This window comes from Drosophila virilis, chromosome X (assembly GCF_030788295.1).
Source record: "Drosophila virilis strain 15010-1051.87 chromosome X, Dvir_AGI_RSII-ME, whole genome shotgun sequence".
Lineage (NCBI taxonomy): Eukaryota > Metazoa > Arthropoda > Insecta > Diptera > Drosophilidae > Drosophila > Drosophila virilis.
Genome location: NC_091543.1, coordinates 9,570,956 through 9,591,210, shown reverse-complemented (window position 1 = coordinate 9,591,210; position 20,255 = coordinate 9,570,956). Strand labels below are relative to the sequence as shown.

Below are 20,255 nucleotides of genomic sequence, written 5' to 3'. Positions count from 1 at the left end.
TATTCATGTTTTTCCGTGTGCTTTTTCATCAATATTATCATAATTTTTAGTCATTATTTAGTGGAAGGTTTATGTGTCCTGTCCTAGAACCTGGTAGCTTCTGACAATGGTAGCTGCTGTCGTTTCTGTTGTTGCAGCTGTTGTTCTTCCAGTTGTTGTTGTTGTTGCTGTCGCTGTTGTTACTGTGTCCACATTAACCGCATTGCTTTGCGGCCCCGTTTGCCTCTCGTTTCGTCCTGTCGCGCCTGACAGCATCTAACTTTATTAGCTCGTTGCTGTCGGCGTTGAGTGCTGCCTCCGCGTACGTTCCACACCTCTGCGCAGCCCTCTTCCGCTTGCCATGTCATGCCACATTCTCAATTTCTCCATCGCCTTTGTCTCTGTCTCTTTCTCTGTCTCTGCCTCTGCCTCTGCCTCGCACGCTGGCTCTGTCTCTGTCTCCAGCCAGGCAACAGGCGAAAAATGCGGCGTTAAATATGCCAAGCGCCATTGCGGCAAAATGTTCAATTTCCAAGTAGCGTCAAAAATGTTAGACCACAACGAAAACAGCACGAACAATGGGGCGTGGCTGGCAGACAGAGGCTGAATGGAAAGAGGCAGGCAGCAGGCAGCAGGCGGCAGGCAGACAGGACTCCTTTATAGGCATAGATTAGAGCAACTTGTCTTTAAACTCAACATTAAAGTAACCACCAAAGTGGGCCATAAAAAATTGTAATGCTCAGCCCAAGAAATCCATAAGCAATGCGGCTGCGGCTCACGCTGCGGTTGTCCACCGAATGCGTGTGTGTGCGTGTATTATCTGGAGTGTGTATCTATATACATAAGGGAGCCTGTCCTGATTGACTGACTGACTGACTGACCGAGATTCTAAAAGAAGTTTCGCTTTGAGTTAAAATTCAGTTGGGAAAGGGATTTCATGAAAACCATTCAACTTTAAATGACAATGGCTCGGCTCATATTCGAATACGCAACACTCTTTAAAATATTTATATATATATTTCAAAAAAATAATTATGTAGATTTTGCAAGAAATTGATTATACTTGTTATTCCTATTCCAAAGTATATATTGTGCTTTTATTACTAAGCGCTGCAGAATTGGCTTCTTTTGCTCGTTTCCACACTCTAAACATCTTTTGTATTTATATTTAAATATTTAATAATATTTCGATTATTTCGTCACATTAACGCCTCCGCCTCGGGCACTCGATCCACCAGCTAACGAGCCCAAGAGGCGGCCAACAAATGGCTGAAGTTAATAACCTGAAAAGTGTCTTGCAAAAGACCAATTCTGGTGTCAATGGTGTCGCAGCCAAAGAAAGTCGTAACAAAAGGTGAACCGGCCAAATTAAAATTAAAATATCGCAGCGTTTCCCAAAAGTTTTTCATTATGCTCTCTTGCAAGGGGTTGTAATGAGCGGCAAGTTGCCAAATCGTTGAGACGAATACGCGAATACCCTCACGAAATAAATTTGTGAAAGGCTGCGCAAACGCCCTGCGCAAGCTTAAATGCGCTCATGTAGGGCATGAAACAAATCAAACAAATTGTTTCAAAAAAAAAAAAAAAAATCCGCTCATTAAACTTGCATTAATTGAAACAAAGTGATGCCCCGCCATACAAAAGGCCTTTTATTAAAGCCAAGAGACCTGGCCACGCCCTGCAGTTACCCCGGGCCACTCGACACGAGTGTGGGGCAGGGGCTCGGTCATTTGGCTCGATTACATTCCATTCCGTCAAGCAAATAACAAAATATCAAATCAACATTGAGCGCTTGTAAAATGATAATTAAATGCCGGCGAATTCCTCGGACTTGTTCGAAATTGTACGAATTCCTGGCGAGCGCTACATAAATAATTGTCCGTCATAAACATTGCAATTACAATAACGAAATTATATAATTCAAGCAAAATTTATTGACAAATAAAACAAGCAAAGCTTCTCATATTAAATGACAAATGAAAAAACGCACTCAACGAATTGTTACCTAAAAAAAAAATCCAAATGGAATTGAATTCCTTTCAAAAAAACAAAAACAAAAAAAAACAAAAGGAAACAAATAATAAGCTTTTTATAAGCACAGCAACTGACATAAAGGTCATGAAACTGTGTGGGTAAAAGTGTTTTTTTAAATGAACAACTGAAAATTTGAGCGCAAAATGTTCTATGAGGGGGAGCAAAACATTTCACAAGAATTTCTAAATGCTCTCACAGGGTTACAATAGTTTGTTCGGTTTTAATCCCTAAATGTGTCTTCAAATTTTGATGCAACCTTTTTCCCAGAAAAATTGCAACGTTTATGGGATTATTAATTAGGTAACTATTTCCAGTAGCCCCCATCCGAGTCAATGTCAATTGCTTTCAGCTCCAATTAGACCAACAAGCAATTATGGCCCGTCCTTGCGCGAGTTTTTCTTACAGCTTTAAGCATATTTCAATGCCACTCATGTTCCGCATATCGCTTCGAGTGCTTATTAGCCGTCAAGCGTATTTCCTACGATTGTTAATTTGTCATCCTTAACAGCACATCCTTCCGATTGGCATGTAAATATTATGCAGGCTAAAGCTAACATCAGCTTAATCCCATCCGCATTGCTTTCTGATTGGCAGTAATATTTTTGTTTAAAGAATTCGATTAGCTCTGATTGGCAATTGGTTAGCTTATTAATGTGATAGCCCATTTAATAAATTGCATTAAACTTCCTACAACGCCGAGGCCGAAGTATAGTTATTTAATAACTTAATTGTTTGCTTTAATATTATATATGCATGCAGCAGCGATAAGAAGATGAATAAGCACAAGAGGAGGAGGCGGCGTGTTGCAAAATGCTGCAAATTTAAAAGCCGAAAGCAGAAATTATGCTAATGAATTCTTTTGCTGTCGGAATCACGTTACAGGTGGCCGATAAGCGATTAACAATATATACATGCATAAATCAAAGCCGTCCATTATGCTGCCAGAATGCAGTCCGGCTAATAGGATGATCAGGCACGGGGCGAGGCCAGCCGCAGACGGGGGCAATCCCTTGGCGCGACGGACAGCAAGAAAATCTTTAGTAAAGTTAACAACGCGCTACTTAACTGAACTTTAATTGTTGTTTATGTAAAATACCCAAAGAGGCTGGTGAGAGGGGCAAATGGAAAGGGAGAGGGATGGAAAAAGGGACAGAGAGCAAGACGCATGCATAATAATAATGCTAATGCAATAACAATAAACGGAAGCGGCGGCGCAAAGAACAACAGGCAAAAAGCAACAGGAAATGGCGCATGAAACGAATCAGTCGAAACGGAAGGAAATGCTTAAACGATATGAAAATCCTGCCGGCATATGCTGTAAATTTCCAGCTATTATTACTTGACGCCATTTCTGTTGCTGTTGTCGTTTGAATACCCTAACAAAATATTTGGGCCTATTAGCATTAGCTCCTTGATGCTGGCAGTAAATCAGGATAATCAAATTTGATTTTAAGTGTTGTTTAACGCCCAAGCGATAAGTGCTTTAAATAATATATATATACGCTTTGTTTGTGGGCTTTAGTGTTGGTGAGCCCCCTGCCTATAGTAAGAATATTTCACGTAAAAGTTTGAAATGGAGTATTTAATGGTTTTTGATTTTTAGTGTTGTCAAACGCCCTGCCGGAAGCAAGAAAATTGCCCCAGAAGTGGCTGAAATTATATAACTCTTGCTTTTTAGTGTTGTCAAATGCCCAACGGTAACATGAATATTGCTTGACTAGTCTATTCAGGTCTTGATTCAGGTGTTGGCTAAAGCACAATTAAACACAATGTATGATGACTTGGAAGACATAATCCTGAGATTATTACTAAAACATTGTGCAGGAAATATATAATAAAAAACAGAGTGTTGAGTTATTCTGAAAACAAAAGAGCTAGATTACATAAAAAACCAAATACTCTATAGCGTCGGGAAAAATGGAATAAAATAAAAATATCTATTCAAATTTGCTTTGAAGAGTAACCGAAATTCGTTGAATGCACCTTGGCTATAAGCAGTTAAGCGAGTGGCTTCTGCTGCTGTTGTTGTTGTTGTTGTTGTTGTTGTTGCTGTGTTTTTTGTTATTGCAGCTGTACTGAGGTGAAGCTATGGGGGGTGAATGAGGACATCGACAACGACAGGTTAATGCTTTTTTCAGGCTCAGCCGCTGGCTGCTGCCGCTGTTGTTGTTGTTGTTGTCGTTGTTGGTGGTGGTGGTGTTGTTGTTGCTGTTGTTGTTATTTCTTGGCAGTTTTTAATAACGGGCTGACAGGCAACTCGATGCGGCTGCTGATGCTGTTGCAGCATCAAATTTTATGGCCACACTTAAACAAACAAACACACACACACACACACACATACATACACTTACACCCAGACGTACACACACACACACACACACACACATAGAGTCAAGCGCTGGGCTTGTGTTTAATGTGCTCGACACGGCGGCAATTAATAAACAAGCTACTTGCAACGATGGGGCAGGTTTTTATGTGGCACATTCAGCTATAACGCTTTCACTTTTTATAGTTTACTCATAAACCAACTAGATAAATGAAAGCAGATGCGAAAAAGTGACGGAAACAAAACGAGAGGGAGAGAAAGAGAGAGACAGGGAGGGAGAGAAAGAAAGAACAAGTGTGTGCACAAGCGAAAGCATTTTGGAAAACTTTTAAGGGTAGCGCACAAATGTATGCTATGAAAATGTTTCTGCGATTCTCTCACACCAGAAACGTAATTTATCTGTGGTAAAATGTGGCTGCAAGTTGCGAAAGAACTTTACCAAAACTCAGACCATTTAATTGTCATCAAAAAAATATATCAACATTTACGTGCAGCAATTCTGCACAATTCTCAGAAGCTAAGTCCGAAACAAAACATTTTCCAACTAAAATAATTCGCATTAAAATTTAATTGCATTACATGTCCGCTGCCACTCTCTAAGCCAGCGTTTTCTGCCTGCAAATTGGACATGGCAGGAACTGCATTTAGAATATTTTACATTTTTAATTGAAGCACTATTTTAGTAGCAATTAGCTAGTTTAGCAGGAATATTTCAAACGAACTGTTGAGCCTGTTGCAGAGGGTAGCATTCAGTTTGAAATATATTTGTCATAATACTTACCTTGCCTAAGTTCGTCCTGCAGTACGTACGACCAGAACGGACTCTGCCATAGACAAGATTGGCCGAACAAAAATTCTTTATATGGAAAAAGGGGTCTGACTTTTGCAATGCTTTCCAATGCACAGCAATTAGCAGGGACCTTCAATGTGGTAACTCAGAAAAACAAGCTTATTTCGATTGAGAAGAGTTTTCAGTTTATAAAAGAGCAAAAGCAAAGCACAAAGCACGAGACTTCAAGCCCTCACTCTGACAAACACATAGATAGTTTCGACATCATATATTTTACTTTAAGATATTTCCCAAATAAAGCAATTTAAAAGTTTACGGAGATTTAAAAGAGGAATAAATGGATAACAGGAATAAATGGATTTAAACGGAGAGGCTTTTGGCGTGTTCCAAAAAGAAACTGAATACGCTTTATAATTTTGTTTATTTGCACGCAAGCTACAACAGCTGGAGCAGCAAACCAGGCAACAACAAATTGCTTAAACAATTGCCAAAGTTTCATTTTCGCCTGTTGCCAACTGTCGCCTGTTCCATAAAATTTCGTTTTGAATATTAAACGACTTTTCATTAGGAGCCCAACACGCACACACGCACACACGCACACAAGTACTTTGCTTGAAATGTTGTTGATGACCAGCAAAGTGCACGAGTCAGGGGGCGCAGCTCAGAAGGGCAAAAGGGGGGATCTCTGATTCTGTTTGAAGTGGCATTCAAGTGTCCGTTGGCCCGTTAGCGGGCTTCAGCTTCATTCAAGTGGACGCCCCAAAAATGTGTGTGCCTTCAAAAGCTGACAGCAGTCAGAGTGGGACAGATAAATACAGAGAGATAAATTGCGAAAGAGAGAGAGAGAGAGTGAGAAAGAAAGAGAGAGCGTGAACGAGAAGTAAAGCAAAAGACAGAGCACTGTCAAATGTCAGGCGAGCAAACAATGCTAGCTATGCGAATGCATTTTAATGGATGATGCCACCAACTTTTACTGCGCTAGCCCACCCGCTACGCATCCCCCCCACATGCCCTTAGCGAAGCCATTACCCTGGAAAGGTTGACTACTGTCAGCCCATGCCTGGGCAATGGGAGCACAGGACTTGGCTGGCAACAATTACAGTTTCGCGCAAAATGCACAACTTTCAGTTTTTGAAACGATATTCGAGGCGCCCTTCGGAACAAAAGCGCGTTAAAGAAAATGTTGCCAGCGGCGACAGCGACAGACAATGAGAAAAGGCATATGGAAATGGAAGGACCCAGTATCAAGGACATGGAGCGTGGGGCTCGGGGCGTAGGGCGTGGTGCGGACCAAAAGGACCAAAGCACGTTGCGATGTTGGACTCTGAGGCAGTAAAATGCTATTTTTTGTTGGTATTTTACGAACGCTTAAATTGCACGCATTGTAAATGCCAATGCACGTAAATATATACACACACACACACACACACACACAGACACACACACATACACAAACACACACTGACAGACAGACGGGCAACAGTTAAAAGTGAAAACAAACGTAAAATCATCGCAGGGCCTAGCATAAAAGGAAGGGAATAAAAAGCAAAAACGTAAATTTCATATTGCAAAATACTTGAATGCAGATTTTTTAAGAGCCGGCCCCAGACTTTACGACTAAACGACATTTAATGCCACATGCAAAGTGGCCCCAAACAAACATAATATGAGCCCAAGTGCTTAGGTCTCGCTTAAGGCCAGTTTTCAATTTTCATATCAAGCAAACAGACCGTAATTTCGGTGTCCTATCAGACAGTTTAATACAAATAACTAAATTGATATTTTGACTAAGTTGGGCAGCGGCTGCGGCGTAGATCTGGTGCCCATAAATGGTTGAGAAACGAATTTAATAAGAAACAATTAGGCCTAATGTATTTCATGAGAAATACTTTAATATTCTATATTTCTTTTGTTTTGGCTAAAACCTGATTCTTTTATTTAAATACTTAATGTGCCTATCCAAGTATGGGCCGGTAATTGCGGCTATAACATGACAGGTATATGTATAAGGGCCACGCCCTATCAAATGAGTAAAGCTTAAGGAATATGTGTCACAGATCAAGCTTGTATGCGATTTCATCAAGAACTTGAGAAAATTTAACTTTACTGCAAATTGGCTTGCTCCAGCTTGCTCGAGCCCGATCTTCGCCTAACAAGAGTCGCAGATCGATCCTGGCTGAGCCTATCTCAGAGAGCCGCCTGCACCCTTGCGACCTTCCGACGAGGCGAATCGCCAAAATACCTCACAATATGTTGCCGCTCCTTTTCCTCCATCCCCATCGCTGTCAATGTAAATATAATATATCATATAATCTACATACTGTAACTATACTCACTTCACAGTCATTCGCTTGGTAGAGATCAGAAGGTTCTGGTCGACCATTTCCAAAAGGTTTTTGCTATTATATCTAACTATAGGTGGGACTTAGAAGAGAAGAATCCACTTACTAAATTTACTTTCTGTAGGTTTTCTATTTTCAGACTCTAATGAGCTGATTATTAAGCATATAGCTTTACATATAAGACTGTTTGCCCTGATTGACTGACAGACTGACTGACTGATTGACTGACTGATTGGTAATCAACCCAAATCATTATCATTATCATCAGTATGAACAGTCGCTCACAAAAGCAGATGGATGTCCTGACGAATATTATTATACATTAACCATCGCTCACAACAGAAGATAGATGTGCTGCAAAATATTGTTTCATATCATAAGAGCACATTTCATTTGTTAAACAATATCCGGAAAACCGCAAATTGCATGCAACCAGATTCAACACCAGCCACAAAGCAATTTAACCAAAATGTACTCATGATTTGTGCAGAGGCAGGAGAAGAGCGATTCATTATGGCTATCTCCGAGCTACTTAGTTAAGCTGCTCACTTGCTAAAGTAGTTGTTAATGCTGTCCAACAACAGCAGCTTGGAGCGCAAGCTGAACGACAACATCAACTGATTTTCCAGGAATTAAAAGCAGTTTTGGTAATATGAACATGTCAACCCAAACGTGATGGCAAGGTCGCCAGCAAGGGGCTGCCTTGATGGACGGCTAAGGACCCGCACTAGGGCTCGGACTCATATATTTTAATTATCATAATGATAATTACCTTTGCTCCGAGTGCGTCAGTGTGCTGCGAGTTGTCCTTTGAGCGCTTAGCATTTGGTTAAGTTCCCAATTTTTCGTTATTGTTGTTGTTGTTGTTGTTGGTGGGCGTCGTAAGGCCTGAGGGGGCCAGAGGGGCTAGAGGGGCTACCTAATTTGTGTGGCACATTGGGGCAGTCTATTTAACATTTGATCGTCTAACGACTGAGAGGGGAGCGGGCAGCGGGCAGCCCAATTCATTTGCCTTTGATGTATCCTGCGCCTAATTGGATTGCAGCCTTATTAAGTATACGCAATGTTGCCGCAAGATTTTTAGCTTTATCTGCCAGTTGATACTTTATTATTTATTTTATATGGATGTATCCAGATATATGTTTGTATTTCTTTGTCATTTTTTTGAAGCTCACTTTCACAGTTTGCCAGCTTGTCAGTTTGTCAGTTGGTCTGTTTATCAGTTTCAGCGTCTGTTGCCTATGCAAATGATGTTTAAATAAGTTGGGGCAACGGCTCTGCAAAATAATTAAAATATGCTGGCAAAGGCAAATAACATTAGCAACAACAAACGAGGCAGCAAAAAACACGCAAAACAAATTGATAAATATGCAAATTTAATAGACTCCAGCGAGTATTTGCATAAATCTACACAGCGCAAAAATAAATAAATAAATTTGCAAACGCTGGTAAAGGCCCGAACAGCCACATGGCCCGCCATACCCCGCCATACGCACACTTTACCCAAGCCAGATAAAAAAATAAATTGAACACAAAGTCATGGCTGTCAAAGACCAAAACAAAGAAACCAAAAATGTGCTCGACCTGGCTTATGCCCTACATCATTATTTGGTGGTATTTAAAAATTGATTTTGAGCAAAAGCCATATACAAATTGCAAGACTTTGCTCTTGAGAAAGAAGAAAATAGACATAGAAAATGCCATATTCTTTGTTCTCTAAGTTCGACGAATTTTGATATATACTTAGCTTATGGTTAGATGATAAAACAAGTAAGAGGTTCTAGTCGAGAGCTCCCGACTAGGGAATACCCTGAACCCTCTTCATCCAACATCAAATGCATCTATATATTCTATTTTAGCAGCTATATGTCAAGTTTGGGGGCTCTAGCTTTTATTATTTACCAAAATTGCCCAAAAAACAGGATATCGATTTTTATCGGTTGCTTGGAAACAGAGTAAGTTATCGATTATCGGAAACAAGCTCGATCTGCACTAGAAGCACCTACATCTAAAATTTCAAGTCTATAGCTCTTATATGTTCTGAGATCCTTGCGTTCATACATACGGCCGGACGGACGGAACGACAGACAGACGGATATGACAAAATATTAAATAAGTGCAGGATACAGTCAAACGCATTTTCCTTGAGAGCTTGCCTTCTCCTTGAGATTCATTTAGAGTTTTTAAGTTTCTATCAATGTTCTGCATATAATGCCAGAACAATAGAGAGCAGAATATTTTTGAAAGCATCTAACTGAAGAAATTTGCCGTCAAGATATTCTCCTTGAGATTCACTAGAATGTTTATAATTGCCTTCGGTAATGAGCTTAATTTTCAATATCCCTTGAATTCGATAAAGTATGAAAAGTTTACTCTTATTGATATCTTATGTGAGTTTAAGCATACTTGAATACTGTCTTCTAATATATCTATCTTAATACTAAATGACCAAAACATTCTGTTTTGTTGGGTTCGGTTGAATGGATTGCGTTAAGCGAGTGCTTACTGTAGCTGCACACTGTACGTGCTAACTAACATCGTCCAACTGTGTTCATGGGCCGAACAACAATTTTGCCAAATTCCAGCAGAGAACACAAATTCTTGGCATTTTTCGTATATTTTAGTTGGTTATTTAAATTGATGTTAAGTGAAAGGCAATCGACTGTGGATGCATTTAGCGCACAAATCAGCTATAAATACACACACAAAAGTACATACACACACACACACACACACACACACATAAACATGCACATATTGGCAGCTAGTAAAGCACTTTGTAGATATTGCGCATACGCCACGTTACTCGTGTGCCCGCCTCTCCACACACAGAAGCACACACACACACCCCCGAATCATGCAACAACAAAAAGATTTGTTTCTCTTCGGCTCAACTGCGCTGTTTATTTAACCACTCACTACCCCCGTCACCTCCTCTCCAGCCCCTGATCTATGCGTGTTTATTAACGTGCACATTATTTGTATACACGAGTGGCTTTTGAATATTAAAGGCGCGTTTAATGGGAGCCATAGAGCATCCGAGACATCCGATATATTCTTGAGCAACAAAATTTGTGGCGCGCTTTACATATTTCCAGTAGGCGGCCAGGGGCAACCGAGTGGGCCAGGCGAAGTGCCGGGTATTGCTGCAACGTTGGCAACTTCAACGATTGTTTGATGTTTAGTCAGTTGTGAAACGCCACAAGCCGCATTCAGCAGAATCTTTTGCCACAGTTGCTAATAAACCCATCAATGGTCAAAGCAACATGGCAACGGGGGGCAAACGGCGGGCCAACGAAAAATGGAAATGGAAAACGGCATGTGGAGAAATGTCGTAATGCTAACTCGAGGCCCAATTGGGTCAGTTGTCAGTCCAGCTGCAAAGCATGTGTTTGACGTGCTGCCCATGGGCCGACATGAAAAAATAAGGAAACAAAGTATGAAATTTGCAGGAAAAGCCAGCAGAACTTGCGCATACCCTGCACATTTGCCAGAGAGGCCAATAGAGAAATAGCCGAGAAAAAAAAACAAAACAACTTTGCCTAAGCCCGAAGCAAAACGTATTTTCCAAAAATCAGTAGAAGAAAATCAGTTGCAGGAAGAACTTTATATTAAAATACATAAAAAAAAATCAATGAATAAATTATATGTTTAAAATTGTTGTCAATAAGCAAACGTCGAACGTAGGAACCCAATTAAAATTACAGGGTATACTTTAGCCACACGCTACTCAAGCGTATATGTAGTACATGAGAGGAACAGATAGTACTCAGAAACAGGCATTTTCCTGGACCTTGAGTGGGCTATGCGAATTTCGCAATTCGTCATATTAAGTCCGAGCTATGCGAGGGCAAATGAAGTCTTGAGTTTGGATCTGCAATTTCGGAAAAATTTCCGAGTCTCTTTCAATAGCACTTGCGCACACATGATATGAACTCCACATGTGAAGCACATTTGCGTACCCCTAATCTGCCCTCTGAATCACCCCCATAACCGTAAGCCTTGACTTGGATGGGGGCAAACATGGGAAAACACTTAAATGCTCATTCGCGCTTCAACGAACAACAAGCTCTGAAAATGCCTACACGACGAGTGGTAAGCGCGTGGCATGCCTCAGCACATGCGTGCCAGCAGATACCCTGTTAATATGTTTACCGACTCGGATTTGAATATAACGTGCTATTCCATGGGAACTGCTTTTCGGCTAGAAGAAACGCACAGATTTAATCGGCGGCTTGACTATTTTGCTTATTTAAATATTAAAATTTGAAAATGGAATCAAAAATATATCGCACACTAATGCAACTTATTTATGGCTCTTTTTAGCTATAGAAATTGTTGCCCCTTTTTTTTTTTGTGTAATTACAAGACATTTTTATGGAATGGCCTGTGGGACAGCATAAACATAAATGAAACGAGAATTTGGTCAGTTGGCACCTTTTGCTAGCCAAATAGCCCGCCATTGGTGCACTTGACGCACATTCTTGGCCATCAGCGACAGCGAGGCGACCGTGAGTACACCAAGGACAACAAATACGTTGCGCCTGCTCAAAAGCCAGTCGAAGATCGAGCTTTTTGCTGGTGCCGCGTGCATATTATCTTGCTGCTTTGCCAACTCTAGTTGCCATTCCTCCCGATCCAGCTCATCCTCCTCTTCATCTTGCTCCGCCAGTTGCTGCTGCCGTTGCTGCTGCTGCTGCCGTTGCTGCTGCTGCTGCTGTTGCTGTTGCTGTTGATGGTGGGGACGATGGTGCTGCTGTTGGTCCAGTTCCAGTTCCAGTTGCTGCTGGAGCAGCTGATTCTGTTGTATCTTCTTCCACTGGCGCCGCCGTATGCCCTGCATCTTTTGCGTGTAGTTCATGCTATAGATGAGCAGATAGCGCACCTGCAGCAGCTGGGGCAGCTCTGGCGAGGCCTGGCGCACTTGACAAACGGCGATGCTGCGCAGCAGAGTGCCGCATATGGAATAGCCCCAGCCGGGACACCATTCGGCCATGCTGCATGCCTGCTCCAGATCATCGTAAAACTCCAGCTCCGAGCTGCTGATATCATGACTGCCGGCGGCAATCAACGCATACAGCTCCTCCATGTCGCCGCAAAAGTAAACGCAATTGGTCACGTCCAGTGGCTCGACTGGCTCCGAATCCTGATTGCGCTGCTGTACTCGAAACACCAGATGTGGCCGTGGCTCTGGCTTCTGCTCTAGCTGGCGCCACAGCAGCAACTGATCGTTGCGCTGCAGCTGACGCAACTGAGGCGTGCCGCTCTGGATGAGCAGCCAGTGGAGCAGCTCCACCTGCTCCGGCGGCAGCACATTCTGCAGCAAACGGCGCTGAAAGCTGGCCAGCTCCGACATGGTGCCGGCCACATAGCTCAGCGAATTGATGTTAAAGCCGGCAGGTGTGCAATACGCTGGCGGATACGGCACCAGCAGTTGCTCGTAGCGATAGCTCTGTATGGCCATGCCGAACAGCACCCATTTGGCATCGACGCCCAGCAGATCCTTGTCCAGCTCGGCGCGCAGCTCGTCTATGACGCGCAAGCGCCTCGATTCGTTCATCACATGGATCAGCATTGGGTCCATGCTGTTGCGGGGCACACAGACGCAGATGCGACCACGTCGGCCGCAGCTGCAGTTCCTCCATTCATATGTGTTTCGTCCACGTTGCATCTCCCACTCGCTCTCAATCTCTCTGCCTCTCTCTCTCTCTTTCTCTCTCTCTCTCTTCCTATCTGTCTGTGTCGCCGTTACTATCACGCTCGCTCTCTCCAACACTCTGTCAGCGACTTCGGGGAATTTAATTAATTTCTTTCAAATATTTTGATATATTTTCTTTTTGCTTTTGATAAGTTTCTTAGACGCCTTCGAAAACAGCTTGGAAAGCGAAGCAAAATTTTGAAATTGTGTTTTCTGTGCGTTTTCCTCTTTATATTATTCAAAAGTAATATTGGAGTCGACTGTGCTCTATGAAAAGTTCTGCTTGGGTATCGGATACACGCTGCATATCACCGACAACTTGTCCCGCGACAATGCGTGAATATAATTTGGAAAAATTATTTAACATTGATATTATAATACAATAAATATAATAATATTCTCCCAAGTTTTTCGGCTGTATTGGCTTAGTGTTGTCAATGCAAAAGCGGAAAATTTACTGAATTGCTTCCAAAGCTCTCGACCAGAAATCATCCTAAAAACTGATACGAAATCAAAAGGCTACTTTGGCACTTTGGAAGCTAAACATCAAATTCCCTCATCATTTTATCTATTGTTACTATTGTTATTAGTATTTCTCAATAGAATTAATGCAGGGCATATAACCGTTTGTGTCTCGCATCTTGAGCAGTTTGTAAAGTTATGTGCTTCATGCCAAGGACAAAGCACTTTTTTAAACCCTTTCGCTGGGCAGTTTTGTAACAATTTATAATCCATTTGGAGATCTTCGCTCATGTGAAAAGTCCACTTGCAAAAAGCAGCTAATGTGCGACAATAGAAACAACATTAAATCTGTTTCGGCACACACTTTAAGTCGATTTTAAGCTCTATTTAACTCGAAGAAAAAAAGAAAACATACCCAAAGCGATTAGCCTAATAGAAAAAGGGGCAATCCCGCCCAAACGCTTGCTGCCCAAGCTTCGATCGGATGGAATGCTCTTTTAATAGCAAATAGACTCATATACACACATATATATATATATATGTATATCTATGTGTGTATATGTGTGTGTATGTGTTTCTATATAAGTACGTTGGCAGCGCCAATTCTTAGCTTTTTTTGAGAGTTAATTTTCTAGACGCTTGGGCTTACTTCAATTACGAAAGCTTAGCCAACAAAACTTGGCCAAGTAAATAACATTTATCGCTCTTCATAAAACATGTGTGTGCGTGTGTTTGTCCTTTTGGGCCAGGCTAAAAGTTATTGCAACAAGTTCAACCTCTTTTTTGCGCACTGCCAAGTGTTTCCGCATGGGATCTATTGCTTGCCCACATACCACCGCCGACCTCTTGCCCACCTTGTATAACTTGTAGCCAAACAAATTGTGCCGCACACACACACAAACACACACACTCTCCAGTTCTTAATAGTTGAGCAATTCCTTTTAAGTTCCTTTGCGCTTGTCGCCGCTTGCCAAATTCTCGTGGGGATTCGCCCCACTGGCAGCTTCTTGCCTTCGGCTGCCCTGTTGCATTGGGCTAATTGATGGCTGACGTTTAAGTTTTTCATTTTCGTTTTCGTCTATTTATTTGTATACCCTGAACCCACTAAAAGATGGCTAGAATCAACAGCCGAGACTCTTTGGCCATGCTCATCTGTTCGCATGTGTCTCAGAGACTATGAGAACTATAGATTTGCGAGCTTAAGCTAAACTCCTCCGATTAACCGCACAGATCAAGTTAACGATAACTTTTTCTGATAAGTATCGACGGATTGTGGCCGCAGCTCGGCGTAGGGTATTTCCTAGTCGGACAGTTTGGACTAGGGACTTGTCTTCAGCAAATAGCGGGTTTTCCGACATTACTCGACAATTTTCTTAAGCAAATTTCCGCTTTGGATTTCCTGTCAGCGTCCCGTCAACGTCCATTGGCAAATCCGTCGACCATTCCGTTGGCCCGGCATAAATTATGCCCGGCAGCCATCAAGTCGGCGTTGGCACGCCCCCCCTTGCCAGTCTTTTGTTTGATCAGTGGAGCACAGCAAACAAACAAAACACAAAAAAAAAAAGAAAAAAATGGAGAAATAATATGCATAAACATACTGAAAGCTGTCAGTTGCTGAACCGGGATGGGAACTGGTCGTTCGATGTGGGTGCCGGCAGCTCAAAAGTCAGTTGGGGGAGCGGGTCGGAGATCCAGGTGGGAGAGCTGGGATTGGGAGAGGTGAGAGAGCTGACCAGGCAAAAACCATGACATGAAACATCAAAGTAGCATTTGCCAAGTCTGTCCCACAGCTTTGCCTTGAGCATATCAAATAAAGCCACGCCTCCAGCCCCCAGCGCTCCATTCAAACACTCCAACCTTCGCCGAGCCACGCCTCTGCGCTGGTGGCCCCCACAAAATGGTTAACTGGCGGCTGGTGGCGCAACCGCAACTACAGCTAACACAACTTTGCCATATGCTTTGCAATTTCGGAGGCAATCAATCGATTTTCGGTTCTTTACACTTTATCTTTTTCCTGCTACACACATTAGCACAAATCCATGATACTTTGTTTTTTTACCTTTCTCCTTCAATGGGTGCAGGGTATAGTCAAAGGGAATCGGAGACTGAGAACGGCAAAGTGGGCGTTCCTTGCAAAGATTTGCTATTCAGAAAAAACTTCTGACATGGAAGCACTATAAATAGTCCTTGCTTTGATAGTTGTCAAAAAAACTGAGAAAAGCGGGACAAAATGTTGTTGTTTATTTTTTTTGAGGGTTCCAAAGAGGGAAAAACAAGAAAATTGCAGTGTTCAGTCTCAACAATTGACGAAACTTCTTTGCAGTCATATTGCTCGACTAAACAGAGCTGATAGAAGCTCAGTTTGCATTAACTGCATCTCGATTGATAATAGCCAAGGACTTATTTATTCAAACGTAAATCCGTTTTTTTCGCCGTTTAATTTTTAAGCTTTGCAACTTGAGAACTTCATTTTCTCTTCAGATGAAGTCAAAGCTGTTTGGAATATATGGAAAACTCAGTTAGTCAATCAGTCAGCCAGTCAAGTTAAGCTGACTTAGCATGGCATGAGAAGCCAAGCAAATAGTCATATTGATCAATTAAATGGCCAGAAACTGGCTCGAGGCTCAACTTCAATCAAAATGATGTACGCGAGCCAAAGTCGAGCAACGCGGCCAAAGCACAGCTGCCTAATTGAGCTGCCAGACACGCAGACATTGGCTGTCGGCTTAGCCCAGGTGACAGGCCACGAGTGGGCAACCCACTGAACTAATTTGATTGAGCAAACAATTGAAATTTATTTGATGTGTTGTTGATACGGCATAAACAATGTGATTGATGATTCAGCCAGCTGGGAGCCTGGTTTCCCGCTCACATCCCCTCCCCCAGTTCCTTTCCTGTTTCCATGCCCGTCTCTATTCCCAGCTACATTCTCCTCCGCATCCGCATTCCGATCCGTATCGGTGCAATCGCTATTTATGAAATCGTTGACCACCTCACGATAATCGCTCTCGGTGAAGGCAATCGACTTGACCAGACGCCCAACGGTATCGCAGATGTACATCTTATAGAGGCGCTCCTCTTGGGGGTTGATTGGCTCCAACGACTGCAAGTCGCCATCGGGCAGACAGGCGATCACGGTCAAATCCTTGGTCAAAGGATGTATGTGCTGCTCCAGCTGAAAGCTGTATACCACGTGCTTCCGCTTTCGCTTCGGCTGCCGCTCCGGCTGCGACGACAAGCTCGTCGGCGATTGCGACATGACTTGAACAAGAACTAGACAAAAATTCAGATACAAATTTTTACAAAATATTACAAAAAAAAAAAAAAAAAAATGAGAACACCAAAATTCCGAAAAAGAAAATATTCAAATTGAATTTCGATGCGAACTGTTGCTGTATGTGCTAGAGTGTGTGTGTATGTGTGTGTGTGGATTTCTGTGTATTTTGTTGTGCGGCCCTGACAGAGAGAGACAGAGAGCCGCTAGATTTGAGTTGAAACACAACGCCTACAGAGTTCACTTGTAGGCAAGATGCCAACTTTTTGGCAACTCTTCAAGTTGGCCCAAAGGGCTAAAAACATGCCCCGCATAATGATGAACCGGGCCAAGCCGCAAAACTGGCCAACAACAAAATCTCGGCGTGTGCATGTGCGCGTATCCAAGCGTTTTGCTTTTTACCTTACAGCCCCCACCCCCCAATCGTGTGCGTGTGCGTGTGTGTGTGTGTATGTGTGTGTCTTGTTTACATTACTTTGCGCCATGCATGCCCCAGGCTGCTGGCAGCAGCAGCAGCAGCAGCAGCTCACATTTCCACAATTTCCCCGACAGCCTCAGCTCAACTCGAAACTCAACTCTCGACACACGACTCGATGCTCGACTCGGCTTTTATTATCATCTTTGGCAATCGCCTGCGGCTGGCCTTGGCTGAAAAATATGAAAACATGAAAACTTTTGCCTACAACTTCACAAGCCAGCCGAATAAGAATCAACAACAGCAACAAAAACACTGAGATGGCTGCTCTATGGGCATGCCCGACCAGCACATACCCTGTGGCATACCAATTTATGCTGCGCTCGTTTTTCGCGCTTGTAGAAAAGTATTATTTTATTGAGGAAATCAAATGGGAATCAACAAATAAAAATTACTTGATTGAATATATGTATATGAAAAAACGAGGTACACGAACTGCTTTTGAGGAAGAGGCACTGACTTGAACTGTGAACCGAACTAAGAAACTGTATGTTGCCTTTGCAAAAGGATACCTTGTAGAATTGTAACCTTATCTAGATAACAAGTTCTGTTTAAGCTCGCAGATAATTTGGCTGACATGTCATGCAAGGCAACTGGCAGCACAGGTCATCGCTGTTGTCGCGCATGACGTTCTTTGCCATTTTGACAACTTCTCAGCCGGGCATTAAATCTGTTTTTCTTTTACACCGGCAATCCAAGTTAACAAAGCATTGGCCATTTCATGATGACCATACATCATCATCTGTACTGTTTTAGTTTTGGGAGTTGAGCCGCCCGCCTGGTCGCCCGGTCGCCCGGCTCAAGCAAATCTCAGTTAAGGACTTACAACGACAACCCATTCGCTGAGCATAAAATAAAAAATGAAAACTTAAGCATATGCAATCCAATGGCATTTTAAGCAGAGATGAATTATATGCTCCGCCAGCAGCCACGCCCCAGATTCGGGCTTAGCCCCAGGTAAGAAGCAAGCACCTGCTGGTGGTGCGGGCAGGCGCCAGACGTAGGCGCACCGCACGAAAAGGACGTGGTGTGCCTTTGGCTCCTTTTGCCACCTGATTTTATGGTTCATAAAGTTGTTGCCCAAGCTGCGGAAAGCGCCATCTGTCGGCTGGCTTGAATAAAAAACTGATTTTGCATATATTTTGCTTATTTTTTGTTTTTCTTTTTATATATTACTTTTACTTTTATTATTTTTATTTTTTTTTATAATTATTATGATTTGCTTTAGCAGAAATCGCGGTTGCTAAACTCGAGTGTGTGTGTGTGTGTGTGTGTGTGTGTGACATATGGCACACACTTGAAAATAATCATTATCATCATCTTCATCATTAGCATTGGCATCATGCTGTTGTTTGCCTCTGACGAGTTGTTAATGATAAACAAAATGATGATAAAGTCGAGAACGTCTCGTCGCTTCTTGCTTCTTGATGAAAAACGCTTTGGGCCAAGAAAGTTGTTAACATAAAATGGCTGGCTGCACACACACGCACACGCACACGCACACACGCACACACACACACACACACGCACACGTGGCTGCTTTGTGTGCTTAGCAGCTTTGCTCTGATTTTCTCTTTTATATTTTTTCTTTCATTATTGAAATGTTTTGCATTGCCCGCTTCGTTTTGGCGACTGCCTGGGGGTTCATCTCTGCGACCGCCACTTGGCAACTGTTGGGAATTTATGGTCTCACATACACACACAAACACACACACACACACACGCATGGCATTCACCTTTTTCCGTTAATAGCGGCCATCTGTCATTGCAATCGTTTTTCGGGCACATCAATTTCAGGCCTCAGCGCATTTTATGCTCATTTTATTTATAGTCACAACTTGCACAACTAAATCAAGCCCAGAACGTGGCCAAATAACACGATTGCATCATATTTTCAATTCGTGCGTCTCATGAGTAGCAAACAGAAACCCAAAGCACACATGAGAATTGCTTTAAAGAGCAGCTCCTCAAGTTGTTTAAAGTACTCTCAAATCTGTTTGAGATGAAAATTAATTCCAAATTTGAATGGGCAAGGTAAATCAAATGCAGCATTCAGAAAACAAGGACTAGGAGAAAGAGAAGGTAACAAAAATTGTTTAGTATCATGTGGGTTCGAACCCTTAACCCTAGTAGGGATGGAAAAGTTGAATTGCCCGGTCAAAGGGCAGAAAAGTCGACTACAGCCGTAATTACCTTATAAATAAATATTGCACCAAGCAAAGTTCTACGCTTAATTAAATAAATATAATCATCAAAGTATATACAACTTGATTAAGCGACAACTAACAAAAATATTTCATTTGTTTTATTTAATATTTTCGACTAGAAAGATTTTCGAAAGAAAATCATGTTTACAACCCAATCCGAGGCAGTGATTCGAGCCTTGGAAAAAAAAGACAGTTAATTAGCTTGACTTAATGAATATTTTGAGTTTAAATAAGTAGAAAGTTTTATGTTTATGGACTTAGCAAAACACATTAATTTAGAGAAGGTCGCAGATTTGAATTACAGGCATTTCAGCGTGTAAATACCATGACAAATGTTATGATAATACCACACATAATAATAATAATAGGTAATAATAATAATAATAATAATAATAATAGTAATAATAGTTATACGATTAACTACCATTATAACAATAATAGCTATGATAATGATAATAATATAATCTCTATATATACAACTTTTTGTCATGACTGACTGACTTATTGACTGACTGACTGACTGATTGACTGAGTGAATGCCCAAACCGAAAGAATTAGGAAGCTATAATTCTACCGCATCTTTGAGGAAATTTATTTTATACGTATCACGAGCAAGGCCGGGGTGTATCCTCTAATATAATAGAAAACTCTAAGTCTTTGTTACGAGT

The 20,255-nt window shown here is 41.9% G+C and overlaps 3 protein-coding genes across 7 annotated transcripts in view; 1 reads left to right on the top strand and 2 right to left on the bottom strand.

Annotated features, from left to right (window-relative positions):
• Positions 1–20,255, bottom strand: part of hep (hemipterous) — a 138,831-nt gene that overhangs the window by 11,614 nt on the left and 106,962 nt on the right. The window lies entirely within an intron of this gene.
• rsh (radish) overlaps positions 1–20,255 on the top strand; it is a 136,729-nt gene that overhangs the window by 30,940 nt on the left and 85,534 nt on the right. The window lies entirely within an intron of this gene.
• On the bottom strand, positions 16,394–17,066 carry LOC6633712 (uncharacterized). The gene has a single exon (XM_002057080.4). It carries the CDS (start codon positions 16,888–16,890, stop codon positions 16,426–16,428), a length of 465 nt encoding a protein of 154 aa, XP_002057116.1. The 5' UTR covers positions 16,891–17,066; the 3' UTR covers positions 16,394–16,425.